General features: G+C 35.4%; 1 protein-coding gene across 1 annotated transcript in view; it reads right to left on the bottom strand.

Annotated features, from left to right (window-relative positions):
* Window positions 1-23116, bottom strand: part of LOC131148774 (pentatricopeptide repeat-containing protein At3g59040-like) — a 65048-nt gene that overhangs the window by 9970 nt on the left and 31962 nt on the right. Inside the window, exon 6 of the mRNA XM_058098689.1 lies at window positions 14709-14807. Within this exon, the coding sequence (XP_057954672.1) occupies window positions 14709-14807 (99 nt within the window). The remainder of the gene's footprint in view (window positions 1-14708; window positions 14808-23116) is intronic.

Here is a 23116-nt window from a genome sequence, read left to right as displayed (position 1 = left end):
GTGTTTGTGGGAAAGAAGGGCACAACAAAAGGTGCCAATATGGAGAAACAAGTCAAGGAGCACATGCTGAGGAAACACACAGCACACAGGCTGCACAAGAAGAATAGAAAAAGCAGCCTGCACAGGAAGAACAGAGAGAGAGAAGAAGCAACAAAGGGAACAAAGGACATTGAGGGCACATCAGGAGAATAGGAAACATAGTCAAAGACCTAAGCTACCTGTAAATACATTTCCTGTTATAGAAATTGCCCCACCTTATGAATGGTTCTTTCAATGGGGTATAGGTAAGGAGACAAGCACAACATGCATAGGGAGGGGCACCTACTATGACAATTATGAAGTGGATGCCAAATGGGAGTGTTTCTTCTATTTTCTTATCTTTAATTTCTAATTCAATATGCTTATGACTAATTGCATTGCTCTATAGGGTGGCAAACCAACAATTACATCTGAAGGCACCCCATATGCTATGAAGAGGAGTGGTAGAGATGATCATGAGGGCCCCTCTCAAGGGACATCTCCACAAGGAAACACCAGCACGAGAACACATGGAACACAAGGAAAAGAGGGAACACAGCTAAGGCAAGTCCATCTTAGGCTTAGGCTCAAGCTCAAAGGAGAGCAGATCGACAATAAGGTAGGAAAAAAACCAACAGCTGAGCCAGTACCCTCAAGACATTTGGGAAAGGGAGCATGGAATGATGAAGTGATCTAATCTGATTTGGCAACTCTATTGGGGGAAACATTGTTTTGTGTTAGAAAAGTCTGTAATTGGTAATTGGTGTGACAAACATTGTTGTGCTTTATACCATAGGTCTCTAATGGCCTTGTTTTATTTTCGAAAAAATTATATTTTTAGTGTGTAATGTTTCTACCAAACATTGAAGTATGCTCTACATACTCTATGAGAGAATTATGCACACAAATTTTGAGTGAAGTATGTGAAAAAATATTTTTGAATGCACATTATGAAATGACTATGTTCAGATGAGCATTTATATCTTGTTCTCGCTTTTTGTGCAATCATATTCTTAATTTATTTTTTTCAGTGTACTCTTGTGAATAATGTGCAATCACCATTGCAAGCTGAAAAAGAATCCATTGCCATGGGTTCACTAAACCATATGATATTTCATTACTTCAACTGGATTGTTACGAAAATATACCATTGAAAATGGTACAATTACAAGATTGAAGAAAGAATAGGCTGTCCCCCTTGCCACAATACATGGTACACAACATCAGCAACTGCTCATAACAAAATAAGGGCAGTCCCCTTCTAACACAAACACCCACCAAACTATAAAAAGGACTTCAAAACAAAATATCCCTAACAAAGGAGAAATAAAAATCCCCTAAGCCTCTTAATCCTCTCCAACCTTCTATGTTTCCTAAGCAGTCCACTAATCACATGACAGGAACGATCTGATGTAGAGAGGTCTAATCACATGACAGGAACGATTTGAGGAAGAAAATGAGCATAATCAAGAACATTGGTGGAAAATTGCAAAGGGGACTACAAGCAAGACCAAATCTCTTACCCCATTCTTTTGGCAGCCAAGGAAACCCCGTCCTGGGTTGGCCTCCGTCCAAATTGTCATCATTTGTGCTACTAAGCTATTGTGGCAAGAAGGAACTTGCATTCATGCTAGAGGACATTACAGAGCTTCAATTCAGCAATTTTGTCTTCTTCTCCACCTTCCAAAACCCTAGAATAGCAGGAGTTAAAATGATAACTCCATGGAGGAGTCACATGACTTTTCTTAGAAGGAATGAAGTGGCATCTACCAAGGTGGGACTAAAGCTGCCACGCACACGAAAAGTGTCTTCCACATAAACATATGTAATGGAGGGCGTTTAAACTTGACGAAAAGAGGGAGCTTGCAACGATTTGGTAGTCGATGACCTCAGTGCACAAAAAAAAAGTTAGTTACCTCAATTCATATTAGTCAATAGTTGAGTGACCACAAGTGCATTTAACCCCATTTTTCAAAAAATGTTTCCTTAAATGAAATTCAAGAGAATATAGGCAATGCTAAACAAGCATTGTATGAGATTCATCAGAAATATCTGAGTATGCATAATGCAATTTGGGGTGACAAAAAAATGTGGCTATTTCTTGTGTTGGATTGAAAGTAGACAAGGTTCATCAACTAGGTGGTCAGAATTTATGCAATTTTTAAGAAGGGTTGAAACTATTCAGCCACAAAAATCTAATTTAGATATTTATTTAGAAGAGGGGTCTTACGTGTGTGAAGGAGATTCAAGTAAGGTTAATGCATTGGAGTGGTGGAAGGTAAATAACTTGAAGTATCGTACCTTATCAAAAATGGCAGTAGACTTCTTACCCATTCCTATCACCACAGTGGCTTCACAGTCAATATTTAGTGTTGATAGTGGAGTGATTGATCCATATCATGCTTCTTTGAGTAAAGAAACAGTGCAAGTGTTGCTTTGTGCAGGAGATTGGCCTTGTAATCTTCATGTCAAAGGACATTTCTTTTTTATTATATGTCGTTTTCATAAAAAACTAATCTTTACTTTTATTTTACATATCTTTGCAATTCAACAAAGAGAAACAACCTAGAGAGATCATCTCGCCAATTCCTTGATGCAATTGCTGGTTGAGATAAATGTAGAACTCAATTTCATATCAAGTCCTTTTCTTTCTTTTTCTTTTATTACTAAAATCACAAAATGTATAATATCTAAGAATGATTTAGAATTTTAGAATAAAGTCATTTTGTTGTGCTAGTTTTAGATCAAAAAACTTGATCTAAAATTATGATAACTTTGGAATTATGTCTTGATTTATTGGTATTACCGTAATTGTTACTTGTGTTCGCTCCTTTTTATTTGCCAAATTAATTGTTGTCTTTGTCCTCACTATTGAGTTATATGTCTAAGTTGGAGCATAAAATCTTGTTTTACATCATTTCAAGCAATTTTTATGGCCAAATGGAAAAGTAGGCTAGATTATAAGAGATATTTTGAAGACCAAGAGGAATAGAAGAACACATTTTATCCCATTTTCAGTTCAATTAAATCTATTTGGCTTTTAATACATTGGATATTGGGATTTTTGAAGTGTGACTAAATTATAATTTTTCTTGTTGGCACTTGGCAATTGACAATCATGGACTTCTATTATTATGTTCTATATGTTTAAATAGTATTTTGCTGGTTTCTTATTCAGTCTACATCTAAAATAAAACAACAGCCCGGCAAGTCATATTTTAAGGAAAGTTTTATATTAAAATAAGTGGAGTCAAATTTTAGAGATATTTCATCAAACAAGGTTCATTTTTTTTATAATATACCATTTGAGATTGAGTCGAGTTTCAAACCTTGTTTTTCCTTGTTGAGTTTGAGTACTGCACCGTGTCAACTCGACTCAAATACACACTAGGCAAGGGGGTGATGGTGGGAATTTTTGTTGTCCTCCTACAACACAAAACTTCAATGATGGAGACTTGAGTTTACTCTCTTCCCTGCCCTGCACCCCCCCCCCCCAAAAAAAATACAATGCTATTATAAAAATTCTGTAAACCTATAAACATTTTAAAAATTCCTAGTGCAGACCTCGAGTCAAAGCCCTCATTCATTACACTAGCAATCTCCACCTACGAGATCTCTTCTCAATCAATCTCAACCATGCATTTAACAAACCCACATCCCACGCTGACTTTCAGCACCCATAACCACCCAATTTTTTATACTACAGTGACCAAAGAAATTAAAAAAGGAAAAAAAAATCAAACAGCATCACAAATTTGCAGGCAGTAAGGTCGTACTAGGATCAGTTGGATGGGTGGGAACGGTAGGAACCTTAATGACTTTAATCCTTGAAAGTCTATAATCATTTGTAATGTTTTGATTTCATATCATAGTGTCCGCCTTACACCCGACAAAGTGGATCAATAGGATAATCTTTGGCAGATGAGGCAGGTAATCGGATGGTCAGATTGCATATCATATCCGACTCATTTAACAAGCGTATGCCGCATTTGGATTTGAGTTGGTTTAAGCATATTGGATCTGATTTGGATTTATGAATTGTTATCCATTTTTGTATGCCTACTAGAGGGTGTTCTATCTTCGAGTATGATGCAAGAGGCGGAGAGAAGCAGGTGAATGAGCAGACTAACAGATGGCAATTTGCCTACCTCTATTTCTCATGTGGGGGAGAATATCAAAGCCTTAAAAGGGATTTCTTAGTTAGCCTTGGTCAGGTTTGTTCCTGCTTGTACTGGGTTTATTTATTTGTTTATGTCTTGTTCTTTTTTTAAAAGGATTCCTTGTCCTTTCCTAGATTGTGAGGGTGGGCCTTGGATCAACGGTAAGGTTGCTACTTCGTAACCAATTCACGTGTTCAAGTCCAGGGAGACAGCCTCTCTGCATAAAAGCAGGTGGTAAAGCTGCGTACAATGTGACAACCCTACCCCTACCCTCCAAAGCAGGGAGCCTTGTGGCAAGGGGATGCCCTTTTTGCCCCTTCTAGGTGGTAATTCTTCTCCCCATTCCTCAATATATTTTCTTTTATTATAAAGTTTTTTTATTATAAAGATTTGCATGAAGAAGCAATAAATATTTTATGGGTTGAGGAATATTGAATTTAGATTGAAGAATTCTTGCAATCCCTCATTTAAATATTCTTCGATTGATTTTCGTTAGCAGCATCAAATTTCCTACGCCAAAGGGTCCTTACTGTAGTATTTTCAGTCGGTTGTCATTACGTTTTAGTTTCAGCCACCAGCAAGATCTTCTCCTCTCTTGTTATTTCTTTTCTTATTACTGTTATTATTCTTTTTTCCATTAGTTGGTTAGTAGGGGAGATTTTGTGTTTATGATTTGTAGGCTTAATATATGCATTTTTGTGTCTTTCATTTGAAAGTCTTGGAATATATTAAATTTTTCAAAAAGTACTATTGCATGTATTTTTTTTTATAAATTTTAGTCTAGCTTGGATTCACACCCAAAATTGTATGCTTTAGATTTATTTCCCTTTTTGAATGCATTGTATTTTTTGTGTGGTTTCTACTAGTTGTAGGGTGTGACTTCAAAAATTGTCTATGTGAAATAAGTTTGCGAAAAAAAAAACACTCAAACGCGTATTTTGCCTACATAACACAAATTCTTTGTACACAGCCGGTCCCAAGTCCCAATAAAGAAACAGGGTTGTGTTAGGTAGCTGACAGCCAACATAAAACTTTGTCAGATCTTATTATCATGAATTCTTACAAAATTCACCTGAGTCAAGAGAATAGACCGAGTCGGTATAGAAGGGAGGGTTAATAAGTTAGCACCAAAAAACTAAAATTAGATTAGAAACTTGGAATATAAGAACTCTTTTGGGCAAAACTATGGAAATAATGGAAACAATTAGAAGCGAAATTAACTTGATCTGCCTTCAAGAGATGAAATGGGTAGGAGAGAAAGTTGGAGAAACTGAAGAACCAGGATTTAAATTTTCATACAGTGGTAAAGAGAAACATTAAGACGGGGTGGGAATTATTATAGAAAAAGACCTAAAAGATAATGTAGTAGATATTAAAAAAATAAGGGATAGGATCATTAAATTCAGGATAACTTTAGGTCTGGAGATAGTGAACATTGTTAAGTGTGTATGCTCCCCAAATAGCCTTAGCAAAAAATCTTAAAAGATCATTTTGGGAAGATATGGATAGTATTTTATAAGAGATACCAACATCTAAAAAGACATTTAGAGGAGCTGATTTGAATGGTCACATTGGAAAGTAAAATATACAATATGAGAGGATACATGGAGGCTATGGATATGGAGATAAAAATGAACCAGTAATACAATTTTAGATTTTGTCATGTCTTATAATTTGGTTATATTGAATACTCATTTTATAAAAAGAGAAGAACACTCAATAACTTTCAAGAGTGGGTATAATAAAAGCCAAATAAATTTCTTCTTAACTAGGAATGGGGATCATCTATCTTGTAAGGATTGTAAAGTTATTCCAAGTGAAAGTTTGACCACACGACATGGAGTCTTAGTATTAGATATACATATTAAAAAATGGAAGAGAATGAGTAACACAAATCAACACAAGAGAAGTGGATGGTGGAACTTGAAGGGAGATAATACAATAAAATTCAAAGATAAAATGATCAAAAAGTGTGATTGGACAGTAGGGAGTAAAGTAGGTGCAAATATTGTTTGGAATAAAAAGACTAATTCTACCGTAAGGATAGAAAAAGAGGTTTTAGGTGAGTCCAAAGGAAGATACTCAGCTAGTAAAGAAAGTTGGTAGTGGGATCAAGAAGTTCAAAAAGCCATTAAAGCATAAATAAATGGGTATAAAATAGGGAAAAATTGTAGAAATATATAAAATCTTGAAAATATAAAGAAGCGAGAAAAAATGCAAAAAATACTAACAATGAAGCTAAACATAAAGCTTATGATATTTTATATACTAAACTAGATACAAAAGAAGGAGAAAAGTACATTTATAAACTTGCTAGAACTAGAGAAAGAAAGTGCAAAGATTTGGGTGATGTAAAATGTATAAAGGATGAGAATGATAATGTCTTAATTAGAGAAGAAGACATAAAAGAGAGGTGATGAAGATACTTTAATAAGTTGTTTAATGAAAACCAAAATGAAAGATTTAACTTGGAAGTCACAAATGAGGAGAAGACTCAAAATAGGAGATTAATTCACAAAATTAGAGTCTTTGAAGTTAAGATGGCATTAAAAAATATGAGAAGTGGGAAATATATTAATTCACAAAATTAGAGTCCTTGAAGTTAAGATGGCATAAAAAAATATGAGAGGTGGGAAATATATAGGACCAAATAAAATACCAATTGAAGTTTGGAAATGTTTAGGGAATAAAGGAAATATTTGGTTAACTAATCTATTCAACACTATTATAAAGACCAACAAAATACTATAAGAATGGAGGAAAAATACATTAGTACCTTTATACAAAAACAAAGGTGATATTCTAAACTGTAATAACTATCATGGAATTAAGATTATGAGTCATATAATAAAACTATGGGAAAGATTAATTGAACACAGAATAAGACTAAAAACGAACATTTCAGAAAATCAATTCGATTTATTCTTGGGAAATCAACAACAAAAGTTATTTATCTTTTAAGAAGTTTAATGGAAAAGTTCAGGGAAAAGAAGAGGGACTTGCATATGATTTTTATTGACCTAGAGAACACACATGATAGAGTACCTAGGGAAGTTCTTTGGTGAGTCCAAGAAAAGAAGGGAGCTCGCAATAGATATACTACAGTCATTAAGGATATGTATGATAGAGTAGTGACTAGTGTTAGGACTGTCAGAGAGAGATCTAGAGATTTTCTAATCACAATAAGTATACATCAAGGTTCTACTTTGAGTTCTTATCTTTTTACTTTAGTAATTGATGAACTTACTAGGAATATCCAAAATGAGATCACTCATCCTTGGTATATGTTGTTTGCAGATGATATCATATTGATTGACGATAGTAGGAGCGTATTGGAATCTTTATTAGAACTTTGCAGAGCCATATTAGAGTTTAAGGGGTTTAGGATAAGTAAGAATAAGACAGAATATATGAAATGTAATTTCAGTAATGTAAGGAGTAGCAATGGAGAGAAGATTAAACTCGATAACCAAGAGATTAATAGCACTAATAGATTTAGATATCTTGAATCTATTATGCAAGCAAAAGGGGAAATTGAAGAAGATGTAGAACATACAATTAGAGCAGGTTGGGTAAAATGGAGGAGTGCGTCAAGTGTGTTGTATGATCTTAGAATACCCTTCAATTAAAAGAAAATTTTTATAAGATAATTATAAGGCCAGCTATGCTTTATGATTCATAATGTTGGGCAACTAAGAAACAACATGTACAAAAAAGTAAAAGTTGCTGAAATGTGAATGTTAAGGTGGATGTGTGGTTTAATATTAAAATATAAAGTAAGAAACGAGCACATACACAATAAGCATAACACTGGTTGAAAACAAGATAAGGGAGAAGTGACTTAGATGGTTTGGGCATTTGAAACTCAGGCCTAGTAGAACACTTGTGAGGAGGAGTGAGTGAGTTAGTATTTTTGGTATGATAAGGCGTAGGAATAAGCCTAAAATAACTTGGAATGAGGTAGTGAAGAAGGATTTAATAGCCCTTGATCTAATAGACGAAAATGCTCTCGATCAGGTGAATTTGCAAAAAAGGATTCATGTAGTTGATCCCACCTAGTGAGACTTAAGGCTCATTGTTGTCGTTTTCGTATACATTTTTTAATATTAACAAACAAAACCACTCTCTAGGTTGTCTGTTTCTTGTACAAATTGTTTATAACAAACACTAGGTATACGGTTCAAGGCTTCAGGAAATTTAGAAATGCATTTAAAAAAAAAAAAAAAAGAACACATCAGTTTCTGCAGCGTCTTATGATCCTTCCATATCAGGCACAGAAATATCACCCAATAAAATAGAAGATTCTGATACATTACCTAGAGTGATCTCAAGCCTCATAAAAAAGTAGGCCAATTTTTTTCCCACCTTATCATTATTTGATCACTTAAATCAAACATCAAAAACATGGTTCATCACAGACAGCTCTGTGCAGGTCTCATCAACATATGAAGTACTCCTTATCTCTACTGAGCCCACTTGATACAATTTATAAGAGCCACTCAAATTGTTCAACTCACCTATGAAGAGGAATTTAAATGACCATGAAATTCCATGTCCTCCACCTGCCCAGTCTACCTATCAAGTATCAACAGAGCTAGAGAATACGTCCACTTCCTATGTACCACATGAACCTTCCCAACTTCTAGCTCATCCTATATTTTTTCTGGGCCTGAATTAAATCTTTTGAACACTTTCTTTACTAAAATATTGGGCCTCCACACAAGCAAATACCTTGGTTCCTGATTCTGGGCTTTTACACACTAGGCACATTCACTTGAGTTAACTAAGTGACTAGAGCTTAAGCTTGTCATATCTTTGTTTTCCAAGAAGTGGCCCATATCCAGCACAATCATTAAGTGACCTGGCCCGCTCCTCCATCCATTGTCATCCCTTGCGCAACCACCACTAAAACCTAGCTGCCTCAGTACCGTGTATTGTATCCCTCACACAACCACTTTGTCCATGGGTGTGCAAAGGCTCACCTCTGCCTCCATCGCACCACCACACTGCTAGCAAAGATCTCTCTCTCAATGAAACTACATCACTCCATGATTGAGCATACTGCAGTGATCCTACACCTTCAACTCCATCATTAGGATTAAAGAACATGACTAACACATGGATTCTTGTACAAAACCTCTCCATCCTTCTCTCTTAAGTCCTCCCAAGAACAACTACCAAAATTGCTTTCCATTCCATCCCAACCCTAACTCCAAGAATTTTCCCATATTTGTGGTTGTGGGCATAGTTGTCAAATCGAGATTCGAATCGTGAATCGAAATTCCAATCTTGGGAACCGAGAATTGAGAATCAAATTGAATCGTAAGATTTAGTAAATTTTCCAAAATCGATTCTAAATGACAGGCATATGTTGATATACAAACAGCGAGCAATAAAATACATTTGAATTTTGATCTAAAAAATATATTTCATGTGTATGCTGTCCCCAAACAAATGAAAAGTATGAGAATGAGCTAAAAAATATTAATAATAAGGAACTATATGCTGTTTAAGGGAAGGAATTGAGAAAAAATAAAAATTGAAATAATGCATATACTTTGTCGGATTAAAAGAAAAAAATAATTAAACTAAGAAAATGATAATAATTGAACAAAACTACTAAAGGAACTAACTTTTGAATCTTAACAACATAAGAAACATTGAGTACAATTTACTTGGCGAGTGCTCCACCCCTTCTTCTCAATGGGTAGAACACTATATAGTCTATACTTCTAGAGTGAAGAATGATTTTGTGAAGGCAACATAAGACCCAAAGTTCTATTTTCTCCTCTTTTTAAGCACAAAACTTACGTAAATAAGGAATGGATGGTAATCATGTGCGGTTTCAAACTAGTCAGGTTTGTCAGGATACGATAAGTAGAATCGTGGGAAATCGATAGATTCCAATCAATTCGATAAATTCCCGAGGTGAATCGATAGATTCGGCAACAATTCATTTGATTTTAGATTCACTAGTAAGATTCGAATCGATTTGGTACAGAATTGATATGAATCATATGAATTGAATCATGAACTGTAAGATTCTAGCTGTGGTTGTGGATCTAATTGCCATCCATTACAACATCAATTTTAGTGCTTTGGAAACACCTCCCCACCTTCCAAAAACCAGCAATAGCCCATCAAAAATCCACTTCGCTGCCACCAAAGAACACTGACTGATTGCAAAGTGTGTTATGCTCAAGAATTTAAAAATAAAAAAAATTCCTCACACTTTCCCTTTTGTATGAACTGAGTGCCAACTTTCTCCTCCCGTCATGGCATACAATGGACATGGCTGCAAAGATACATTAACAACAACAACAAAACCAAAGCTTAGGTCACACTAGGTGGGGTCAGCTACATGAATCATTTTTCGCCAATTTATGCGATCATGGACAATTTCCTTCAACAAATTCAGGGCTATCAAATCCTTACTATCTCATTCCAAGTTATTTTAGGTCTACCCCTTCTACTGCCCCGCACAATAAGTAATTCACTCTTCCTCACTAGCGCACTATAGGGCCCACGTTGCAAGTGCTCAAACCATCTGAGTCGTCCCTCCCTTATCTTATCTTTTACAAGAGCTATGCCTAACTTACCAAGAATATATTCATTTTTTTAATTTATCTTTTAAAGGTATATCACTTATCCATCTAAGCATTCTCATCTCGACAACTTTTAGTTTTTGGATATGTTGTTTCTTAGTCACCTAACATTTTGATCCATATAGCATAGCTGGTCTTACAGTCGTCCTATAAAACTTCCTTTTCAATCCTAAGGATATTCTACAATCACAAAGAACACTCAAAGGCCAAAGCACTTCTCTATTTTACCCAATCTGCTTTAACTCTATGTATTACATCTTCTTCAATTTCTCCTTCAGCTTACATAATAGATCCAAGGTATCGAAATCTACTAGCGTTATTGATTTCTTCATCAACAAGTTTAACTTGGTCTCCAATATTCCTCCTACTATTACTGAAATTACATTCACATATTCTGTCTTATTTCTACTTATCCTAAAGCTTCTACATTTTAAAGCTTCTCTCCATAATTCTAACTTAGATTCTACTCCACTCCTAGTTTCATCAATCAAAACAATAACATCTACAAACAACACCACCATGGAAACTCATTTTGGATACTCCTAGACAGTTTATCCATCACTAAAGCAAAAAGATAAGAGCTCAAAGCAAGTCCTTCGTGTACACTTATTGTGATTGGAAATTATCTAGTCTCCCCACCTATAGTCCTAAACACTAGTCATTACTCCATCATACATATCCTTAATGACATCAGTATACCTACTACATACACCCTTTTTTTTTTAAAACCCACCATAAAACTTCCATAGGTATCATATCATACGTTTTATCTAAGTCAATAAATACCATATGCAAGTCCCTCTTCTTTTCCCTAAACTTTTTCACTAATCTTCTTAAAAGATATATAACTTCTATAGTAGATCTCCCAGGCATAAAACCAAATTGATTTTCTGAAACCTTCATTTCTAGTCTTAATCTTTGTTCAACTACCCTTTCCCACAATTTCATTGTATAACTCATACGTTTAATTTCACAATAGTTATTACAATTTTGAATATCGCCTTTGTTTTTGTATGTAGGTATTAAAGTGTTTGTTCTCCATTCCTCTGACATTTTCTTAGTTTTTATACTTATGTTAAATAAATTTTTTAATCATATAATTCCGTTATCACTTAAGCATTTCCAAACTTCAATTGTGATGTTATCAGGCATTGTAATTTTTTCGTTTTTCATCTTTTTCAGTGCAAACTTAACTTCATTTACTCTAATCTTGCAAATAAATCTCATATTTTTAGTCTTTTCCTCATTTGTCAATTTTAAGTTTAAGCCTCCTACCTGGTTTTACTAAATAACTTACTAAAGTAACTTCACCATCTTCCTTTTATGTCCTCTTCCTTAACCAAGACAATATCATCCTCACTTTTTATACATTTTACATTACCTATGTCCTTACTCTTTCTTTCTCTAGCTCTATTAAGTTTAAATATGACTCTTTCCCCTTCTTTCATATCTAATCTAGCATACAAATTGTTAAATGATCTATGTTTAGTGTCAATAATGGCCTTTTTTGCATCTTTTATTGTCTCTTTATACTTTTCAAAGTTTTCCGTACTTCTACATTTTTTCCATGTTTTATATCAAATTCTTTTTGTCTTTACAGCTTTCTGGACATCTTGATCCCACCACCAGCTTTCTTTGCAATTCAAGAATCTTCCTTTTGATTCACCTAAAATCTCTTTTGCTATCTTTTTAATAGAGCAGCTATCCTACTCCAAAGAGTGTTTGTATCTACATCGTCCTCTATAGTCCAATCATCATTTTTGATCATTTTATCTTTAAATTTTATAATATTCTCTCCCTTTAGGTTCCACCACCTAGTTCTCTTACATTGATTTATTTTATCCTTTCTCTTCCATTTTTTAATACATATATCTAACACTAAAACTTTATGTTGTACCATGTATGGTTAAGCTTTCACCTAGGATAACTTTACAATCCTTATACGATAATCGATCTACCCTCTTAGTTTAGGAAAAATCTATTTGACATTTATTTTATCCACTTTTGAAAGTTATTAAGCATTCTTCTCTCTTCTTAAAGCAAGTATTCATTGTAATAAAATCATATGACATGGCAAAATCTAAGATCATCTCTCTAGGCTCATTTTGTCTCCATATCCATTACCTCCATGTATCATCTCATAACCTTTATTATCCCTTCCAACGAGTCCATTCAAATATGCTCCTATGAATATTTTCTCAATCCCTCAGGCTCATATGCCTAATATGATACTATCCATATCTTCCCAAAATTGTCTCTTAAAGTTTTCTACTAAGCTTACTTAAGGTCCCCTAGTCTTCTGACATCTACAATGCTATCTTTTAAGTTTTTTTATGCAATAATTCTTACGCTATTCTTATGTTTTTCTTCTCCAGTGTACTAAAGTTTAAATTCTGATCTTTCAATTTCTCTAACTTTCTCCCCCACCCACTATGTTTCTTGAAGGAAGATTAGATTAATTTTTTCTTCTGTCCACAATTTCCATGTTTTTACTCATAAGTGTCCTTATATTCCAAGTTGCTAATCTAATCATAGTCTCCTTAACTAACTTCTTTACCCACCCACATCTAAAATGATGCCGGAATTCTCTCATATTTGACACCATACCCAAGTGCGGACATGGCACATCACTTCAGGGCAACGATCAAGCTCACCCTCGTCCACTTTTTGTTACACCTAAGCGGTATAAGTGCGACACGTCGCTCGTAGGGGATTCCCCAATGAATAGTCGATAAGGATTCATATCATAATGATCTGAAAAGAGAGGAGTTTTGGAGCCATTTCAATTTTAACAATATTAAGAACTCACACAATTTATTTGAGTGCATTTTTGTTCAATAGGTTCTCCAAACATTAATGTGGTTGGGATAGAAATTAGTACACTAACACATCTTATAACTACTAAGGCTTGACATACATTGTTGGCCCACAACCTAACTTTATTTTGTAAGTAAAGTGGCTTCTAGTCTTGCCAAGAGGTCCTGTGTTCTAATCTTGTTGCTCGCAATAATAGTTTGTTTGTTAAAAATTATCTTTTTCCCTACAATGGGAGTTATTTATCATTCGTTTATCCCTTCACTTGCAATCAAGCTGCACATGTGGGGGAGTGTTAAGGTTTGATATACATTGTTGACCTACATCTTTAACCTGAGCTTTTATGTAAAGTGGTTGCTTAACAATAATCATCATGATGACAAGGATGATGAGGCATGATTAACAACTTGAAGATCTCAATGATCATGAAGCAAATTATTTCATAAAATATAACATTAATGTGAAGAGGCCATCTTGACAGTTTGTCTCTTATTTTTTATTTGCTAAAACATCTTCTTGGTTTTTTAGGTGTTCTTGTTATATAGTTGAACATTGACTGACTTGCGTTTATCTATTATTTATTTTTGAAATTATTTACTCCATTATAAGTTGTTTAATGGAGTTAAACAATTTTAACCTTGATCTCCATGTTATACGAGGACACTAACTTTTAAGCTACTTTTTTGTGCTTTTCTAAGTGCTGAAACACTTGCCAGTCAAGCTACTTTATACCATTGAAATTTATGAAAACAAACATTTTGAAGCATTTCTGTACTAGTTTCATATGATTGGCAAAATCTTCTGATCCTCAACTAATCCTGCGAAACCCCTAGAAAACACATGTGGCATCCCAATTTTAATAACTTTGGCAGATACAATGGAAAGTGATTTCTTGTCTAAATTTAGGTTTAAGACATTTATTAAGAAAAAGCTTACACAATAACAAGTTCTAAATTACGGATCACTGTTTCGAATAAGGAACAGTGTTGTCTCTTGCAATTGGAAACAAGATGTTACATGGAGTAGGTTTCAAGTTTGAGAAGTGAAAACAGTAACTTGTGTTAGAAACACAGCACAAACGTAATCCTTATGCAGCTAAGTAGAGGTTCACCTGTCTCTTCTCATGCTCTTGAACACAGTCTGAGCCTGCTCCACCATTCCCGAGATTGCAAATGCATCAAGCAAAATGTTATAAGATTTCTTTGTTGGCCTGGAAAAGAAGAAGAACAACAAGAATTGTAATCTTCGCAGACAAAAGTCAATTATAGAAGTTTCAGGACATATGGTACCATGTTCAATGGCTAACCATCAACTCAGCATGGTATTTTAACCAATGCATTTTGAACCCAAACTAGGAAAATAGAAGACCAAAATATCCACCAAATATGTGATGATAGCATATACATATGACAAAGACTCATAAATCATAATTAACAGTGAAACCAACCCTATTAGTTTTATTCCCATCTTAAAAATAATAACAATATGAAGAAGAAGAAGAAGAAGAAAACTGTTCATCACAGGAGGCATGAGATGGAGTGAAGGATAAGATATCCTCTTACAACAAAAGAAACATATATATATATATATATATATATATAAGAAAGAAAAAATAAATAGAATCAAACATCAAAATGACAGGGCCCGCAAATCTCACGGAAAATCTGAAAAGCAAGGCCCCTTGGGGGGGAAAATGGCAGAGAGCCTGAAGAGATGCTGAGAAAAAATTCTGCCCTAATAAAGTCAAAGCCTTTCCACTAAAATTATGGGCATTCCCTTCCAAGTTCCAACCAAATGCCCCAGAAGATAGCAAAGACAACACATCTCCCCAAACAACTAGCATCTTTAACCCTACCAAACACTCTAAAAGAAGTAAGCACAAAGGTCTCTATGGAGTTCGGACAAACCCAACTCTCCAAGAAGACCAAACAGCCAAAGAGCTCCCAAAAAAAAAAAAAGTGCATGCACGAGTCTCAACATTATCAAAACACAGGATTCAAAGATATGGGAATAAAACCTTACAAGGCCTCCTGCTATGCAACAGATTGTTATTGTTGACTCTATAGAGGACTACTCAGTAGATAAAAGCCTTAACCTTAAGAGGGGATTTTAGGGTCTGTTTAGTTGTGAAAACATTTTTCATTCTCTATTTTTTCTGTTTTCCAAAGAATTATAAAAAATTTAACTTAGTTTTCAGTTTTCCACGATTCATATTAAAAAGGTAGAAAATAAAGAGTTTGTTTAAATGTGCAAAACAATTTGCCATTTTTTATTTTTGGATTACAAAATAATTGCAAAAAGACAGCTCATTTTTCAGTTTTCCAAAAATTATATAATTCATTATTTGGGGCACGAATTTGGATTTTTTTTTGTTTTCCTTTTTGTGGATTTTGAAGAAACGCAATACATAATCCACACAAATCAAAGTCCAAAATTCAAATTCTATGCTCCCATATTGTAAGAGTTATAAATCTAGAAAATAATAAATAGATGTCTTCCAACATGTCTATATAAATTTGGAAAATTGGAAAATAAGGAAGCATTTTTTGTAATTATTTGAAAATTAGAAATGGAAAATAAAACTATTTTCACAAGAAATAATGCCAAAACCTTTTTTATTGTTGTTCATTTATTTCAATACAAAATGCTACAAAAATAAAGAATTAGCTTCTTCTTTTTTTTTTTTTTTGCAATGGAAAATGAAAATTGCTTCCACAACCAAACAGACCCTCAGCTTTTCAAATACAATTAACAAAGAGGGAAAGACCTGGAGGACCAAGTCAAGCAAATAAAGAACGATTTACAAGAAAATTTCCCAAATCCGTCCAAAATTCATACCCTAGAGTCATTCTTGGAAGAGGGATGAAAGGCATCCAACAAAATGAACAAAGAAGAGAATTTGCCTTCCTTCCAATTATTTAGATTCCTTTGACATTTAAAAGTCTCAAGGAATAGAATCCACCTCCACAATCAAGAGAGCAGATTGATGATGTAGGACAGGACAAAAAGACCCCATCACAGAGGCAAGAACATTATGTAACATAGATAACTGAAATCGAAACATCTCCCTCCCACACATCCTCCCAAAAACAAATGCAAGAAAAATCAGCAGCTTTACATCTAATGAAAGGAAATAATACAGCAGAAATCTGAGTAATGAACCTTGGAAGACTCTGAGAAGACCTAATACCAATATTAGCATTCCCCTCATGATTTTTGTACCAAAATAGTATTTTTAAGACTTCTAATTACCAAAGGAGGATGGATGGAAAATTATTTACATAAGAGAGGTTATCTGCAGGTAAAAAATGGAGATGGCCAATCTGCATGTAAATGGTCATGTATCCAACTCCAAATGCAAGCAGGTGGTAGTTTTTCCCAACTCCCAAGGCAAGTACAAGCAGTCAGCTGTGGATTGATTTTCAGTCAGCATTTTTATCTGCACACCTATCCCCACCTTGAATGCCATCTTGCGCTTTCATTGCCCCTTAAATGCATGCTTACACTGCTGTCTTAAATGCATATTTTCCCTTGTTAAACCAGCTCATCTGTCCCTGAGGGTGTTTGGTTCGCAACATAAAATATTCTAATGGAATGACATTTTTGGAAATCTCATTTCTGGTGATGGGATGTCAGCCTCATGATAATATTTTTGTTCGGTTTGCTCTATGAGATTGTCACGAATGTACACAGGATACCCACATTAGTGTTTGGTTTAACATGGGAATCTGCACAGGCACTTTAAAAAATCACCATTATACTGTCGACATGTGTGTAAACAATATATAAAAAATAATAAAACTTTCAACAAGGAAAAAAAAAAAAAGAGCCTACTAAGAATATGTACCTAACTAAATCCATGTCCTAAAACTTTTAACAATCACAAAAATGAAAAATTGAACACTTAATGATGTAGGACAAGAAGCAGGTATTTGGATGAATCATTTCGACCCAATTTGGAGGCCTATGTCAAAGAACAGAGTCAAGGGGTTACTGGTTTCCTAATTATGTGTGTTTAGTTTGCTCATATTAGGATTACATATTTTGGGAGCTTGTCTATAATATTTGTGTGTTTTAGGGCTATGTTTATAAATTAATGGAGTTTTAGGGGCATATGTGTCATTTCGTGTGTTAGAGGCTTTCTTATAAATAGTGGTGAAAGCCATGTAGGAAGTAGTTTTTGATGAATTTGAAATGAATTGAATGTGCAACTCCCCCTTGTATCTCCTCTCTTCCCCTTCCTCTTCAATTTCTTCAAATCTCTCCCATGGCTGCAGATCTTTCATGCTGTACCTGCATCACTTAATAATCCAAGTAATAGAAATACTTAATAGGAAGCAATATGGTCTACAAATTTTAGTCATTGTGAGGCAATTTGTTCTCAAAATTAAGATTCCCATAAAGATGGAATTCCCATAAAAGTTTGCCAATGGGGAGGGCGGGAAAAGGATGCCCATGTTTTCTGGCAATTTTTCATTCCAAGGAATGTTAAAATCCCACCATGTCAGATTTCAACGCCCAAAGAAACACCAAAAAGAGATGCCATAAGCATCACATTCGTGGGAATGCTGAAAGCCTGAAAGATAGTTCGAATTTTCATCATCATCATCATTATTAAAACTTAATTAATATGCTATTATTAATGCCAATATTTTTTTATAGCAAAAGAAATTTTCATTAATAGGAAGAGAATTACACGAGGGAGAATGAGACATTTCCCATAAAAGGCCTGGAATAATCCCAAAAAAAAATAATTAATAAATACCTTAAAAGAAAAGATCAACATGCCAATAGTTTCCTCCAATCTCTGCGAGTCTCTGTAACTTGAGAAACTAATTCCTCTAAAAAGTCCCAAACCAGCACACCAAAATGAGACCAAATACTGAATTTTATGCCAAACCAGCGTCCAATTTAATATCTTCCCAGTGAATATCCCTGCATTACACTCCAACCATAACCCCCATAACACTGCAAGTATTCCACACTTCCATAGGACTGCCTTTTCTTTCATCCTACCAAATCCTGCAAAGGAAATGGCTAACTATTCACCCACCAAAGAAGGGCATACCCAGCTCTCTCCTGAAATACCAAAAAGCTTATTCCAAATCCTCCAATAAAATTTACACTGCAAAAGAAGAAGAGAAATTGTCTTGGAAAGCAGAGCACACATACATCAGAAGAGAGAGCCTTCAAAAGTCTCCTAATTTGCAGAGAGTTATTAGTATTATTTTTATTGAGCACAACCAACCAAGTGAAAGCCTTAATATTTGGGGGAGCCTTTGCCTTCCAAATGAAATGATAGTGAGAAAGAAGAATTGGAGCGAGTCAAGAATTCAAAAAAAGATTTACAAGAATACACTCCCGACTGATCCAAAGACCATGACCAAACATCCCTCACCAAAGAAAGATTATTCCCATTCAAAAGAGATCATAAAGAAGACAACTCCACAAACTCCCTATTGTTAAGAGGTGTCCTAAAATGGAGGTTCTAGGAAACCAATGGGCTACTCAATTTCCCAAAAAAGAATGATTTGAGTCTATGAGCCTATTTTGCTCGGAGCTTAGTCCAAACAGACAAGGGAAAGAAGTGGATAAGGACGCATTATCCAGCCAAGGGTCTTTCCAAAAACGGATCCAAGAACCCCTCCCCACCTCACATTTACTGTGAGAGATGAAAGAAGGATATATCTAAACTATGGACCTCTACGGACTCCCTAGAGGACATCTTAAATTAACATCGGTATCCCATCCATTCTCATCCAACCCAAATCATGTTTTTAGACACCAACTTCCCTAAATCCAGCCCTCCCTCCTTTGACCTACAAACCTCATCCCATCTAACTAAGTGGTCCCTAACTCCCTACACTACGATCCCCCCACCCCCAAGACCACAAAAGGTCTCTCATAATTCTCTCAAGCTTGCTAGCAATCCCCTAAAGCGAAAAGAGCAAAAAGACAAGCTTGAATCAGCCCCCTGAAGAGAAAAGAGCCCCTATCTAGCCTCTTCGTCACCCTTTTCACTACCGGATTCCAAAAATCCATTGCTCTAGGGTTACCCCCAAAAGGAACCCCTAAGTCATAGGCCAATCTAGAATGCCACACCCCACTTCAATAGCCCTTAGGCCCCTTACCCTTACTCGCTGCACGGGCACATTCAAAACTGCTAAACAATTTTTTTTTAATAGAAAATAAATTTATTAGATAAAGAAAGAATTTATAAGTAGGAAAGAAGACATCTCCTTAGCAAAGTCTGATAAAATCCTCAGGAAAACTAAAAAATAAAATTGCAAAAATAAAAAATGACAAAAGAAACTCAAGACCATAAGAGACTTCCAATCATGTTGAACATCTAAAAGACGCATTCCCTTGAAATTTCCTTTGCCCATCCACCATAAAGAAGCCATAAAAACAATCTTTTCCTACACCAACCAATATGATTACTTCTTCCCTACAAATATACGCACATTACAGTCTTTCCACAAGCTCCAAACTACTGCAAATAAAGCGCAATTCCATAATGCAATTCCTTCCTTCTTCCTCCAAAACCCCACAAAAGAAATTGCCAAAAACTCCTCCACTGTTCTGAGACAAACCCAGCTTTATTCAAAGTAACTGAATAACTTGTTCCAAACCTTCCATGCAAAAACACAATGCAAGAAAAGGTGTGAAACAGACTCTGAACAATTAAAGCAAAGCATACATATATCAGGAAGGAGAGCCTTTAAAGGTCTGCTCATCTGCAACAAGTCATTAGTATTTATCCTATTAAGCACAACCAACCAAAGAAATACTTTGATTTTAGGGGGAATTTTGACCTCCCATGTAACCTTGTAAAGAGGAAAAAAGAAAATTGTCTCAACCAAGAATTCAAAGAAAGATTTACAAGAAAAATCCAACAACCAATATTGACTGTCATTTTCAAAAGATACCTTACAATTATTCAACATAATCAATAAACATGATAACTCAATAGTTTCCCTATCATTCAAGGCTCTCCTGAAGTGAAAATCCCATGAGGGTAAATAACTGTCCAAGTCTACTCTAAACAAAGAAATGGGATCATTTTTCCTTGAGCTCAATCAAAAAAGGTGAGGAAAAGAGATGGACAAAACAACATTCCCCATCCATAGGTCTTTCCAAAAACGAATATTACAGCCCTTACCCAAAACAAATTTAGTATGGGGAATATAGGCAAAGAAAATCTAAGATATAGGTTTCCACAGACTTACTGAAGAGCATCTAAAACCCAAATTAGTATCCCATCCATTCCCATCAAGTTCATATTTACTTTTGATACTTTATGCCACAATGAAAAAACCTTTAGCGGGAGCGGGAACCACCAGAACCATTTAACCAGAAGAGATATGTTCCTAGAAACCAAATTTCCAAGACCCAAACCACCCTCCCTCTTAGTCCTACAAACCACCTCCCAACTCACCGAATGATCCCTAGAACCCGCTACCTCTAACCAAATAAAATCTCTCATAATTCTTTCAATCCTACTAGCGACTCCCATTGGAATTTTAAAAATAGAAATAAAATACAACTAAATACTACAAATACAGGCCTGAATTAGTGTAACCCTCCCTTCCCAAAGAAAAAAGGGCTCCCTTCCACCATCTAAATGCTTGGACACTATCCACCACAAGATCCCAAAAGCTAGATCATCTAGGATTACCTCCCAAAAGAACCCCTAGATAGGACAATGGCCAACCTAGGGCACCCAACTTCCATGGCTAAATCCCTAACACACTCTGCTGGCACGTTAATAGCTGCAATACCACTCTTACCCAAGTTAATCTTAAGCCTTAAAACCCTTTAAAAGATTTGAAGGATCCTCAAAATGTTAATGAAAGAAGGCATATGATCCTTTAGAAAAAAGATAGTATCATATGCAAACTAAAGGTGCGACACTGTGATCTCCTCCCTACCCACTTTAAGGCCTTTCACTAAACCTCTATCCGCCGCACTATCAACAATCCTACTCAAAACATCAGCCACTAGCACAAACAAAAACAAAGAAAGAGGATCACCTTGTCCAATCCCCTTGTGGCCTTGGATCAAGAGTTGGGCTAACCATTCACTATCACCGGAAAATTCAAATTAGATATACAACCTTTCATCCATCTACGCCATCTCTCTCCAAACCCCTTCCTCACAAAAATCTTATCCATAAAGTTCCAACACACTATATTGTAAGCTTTATCAAAGTCCAACTTAAAAACAAGCCCCTTCTTCTGCCTCCTAATATCCTCAACGGTTTCATTTGCAATCAAGATTGCATCAACAGTTTGTCTACCCCCCTACAAAAGCACTCTGGTACTTAGAAAGTCTTAACAAGCATCACATTAAACTCTTAGCTAGCACTTTGGTGATTATGTTATAAACACTCGAAACTAGACTAATCGGCCTATAATTAAAAATTTTAATAGACCTACTTTTCTTAGGCACTAAAGTTATAAACGTAGAATTAATACTCTTATTTAAAACCCCAGTCCAATAGAATTCATTAGAAACCTTCATCAGTTCATTCTTCAGTACCGCCCAACAATCTTGACAAAAAGCTAACTTAAAACCATCCGGCCCAAGAGCATTATCCCTCTCCATCCCAAAAACTATAGCACTAACTTTCTCTTCCTCAAAAGGTCTCTCTAACCAAGTTATCCTATCAACAGTCAAAGGATTCCACTAATCCTTCCACCATCAGTCTAATCTCTTCCTCCTCAATAGACAGATTATAATAAAAATAGTGATCTCAGAGGCAATCACATTAGGATCCGAGACAGTAGCCCGTTTATCCACCTCCAACTCCCAAATCAAATTCTTCCTTACTTTTCCATTGGCTATCCTATGAATAAATTTAGAATTATAGTCACCATCTCTAACCCATTCAAACTTTGTCTTCTACCTCCAATTTCTCATATCCTTAAAAATTAGCACTTCCAATTTGTTCTTCAGAGAAACCCGTTTAACATCTTCCTCCCTAGAAAGGATCGCTCCTTTTTCTTTTTTATCTAACTCTTCCAACTCTCCTAGAATAATAGACTTTTTAATCCTAATATCTCCAAACACCTCCATATTCCACACTTTCAGATTTTCTTTCAACCTCTTCAACTTCTTCATAAATCTAAACCCTTCCCAGCCCCTTTCCACATCCTCACTCCACGAGTCCCTACCCTTGGTCTAAAAGGAGCCATGCTCTAACCACATATTCTCGAGCTTGAACAAGGTGGGACCCCAAGCCACTTTCCTAGATCCCAACAAGATAAGAAAATTATCAGAAGTGGGTCTAGGTAACACCACTTGAAAAAGATTAGAAAACTCCTCCACCCAGTTAATGGAAAACAAGAACCTATCGATTCTATAGCAACCTCCCTAGCCCTACCCACTGACCACGTAAGATTGGCATTGCCTAAAGGAAGATCCCTCAACCCACACTCGCTCATAACCAAATCAAACTTCTGTATAGAGGCATTAACCCATCCCCCTTTTTTTCTTGAGGGAACCTGACTGCGTTAA

Source organism: Malania oleifera, chromosome 2, assembly GCF_029873635.1.
Source record: "Malania oleifera isolate guangnan ecotype guangnan chromosome 2, ASM2987363v1, whole genome shotgun sequence".
Classification (NCBI taxonomy): Eukaryota; Viridiplantae; Streptophyta; class Magnoliopsida; order Santalales; family Ximeniaceae; genus Malania; species Malania oleifera.
The sequence above is the reverse complement of the archived record's forward strand: the minus strand, read 5'-3'. Positions and strand labels throughout refer to the sequence as shown.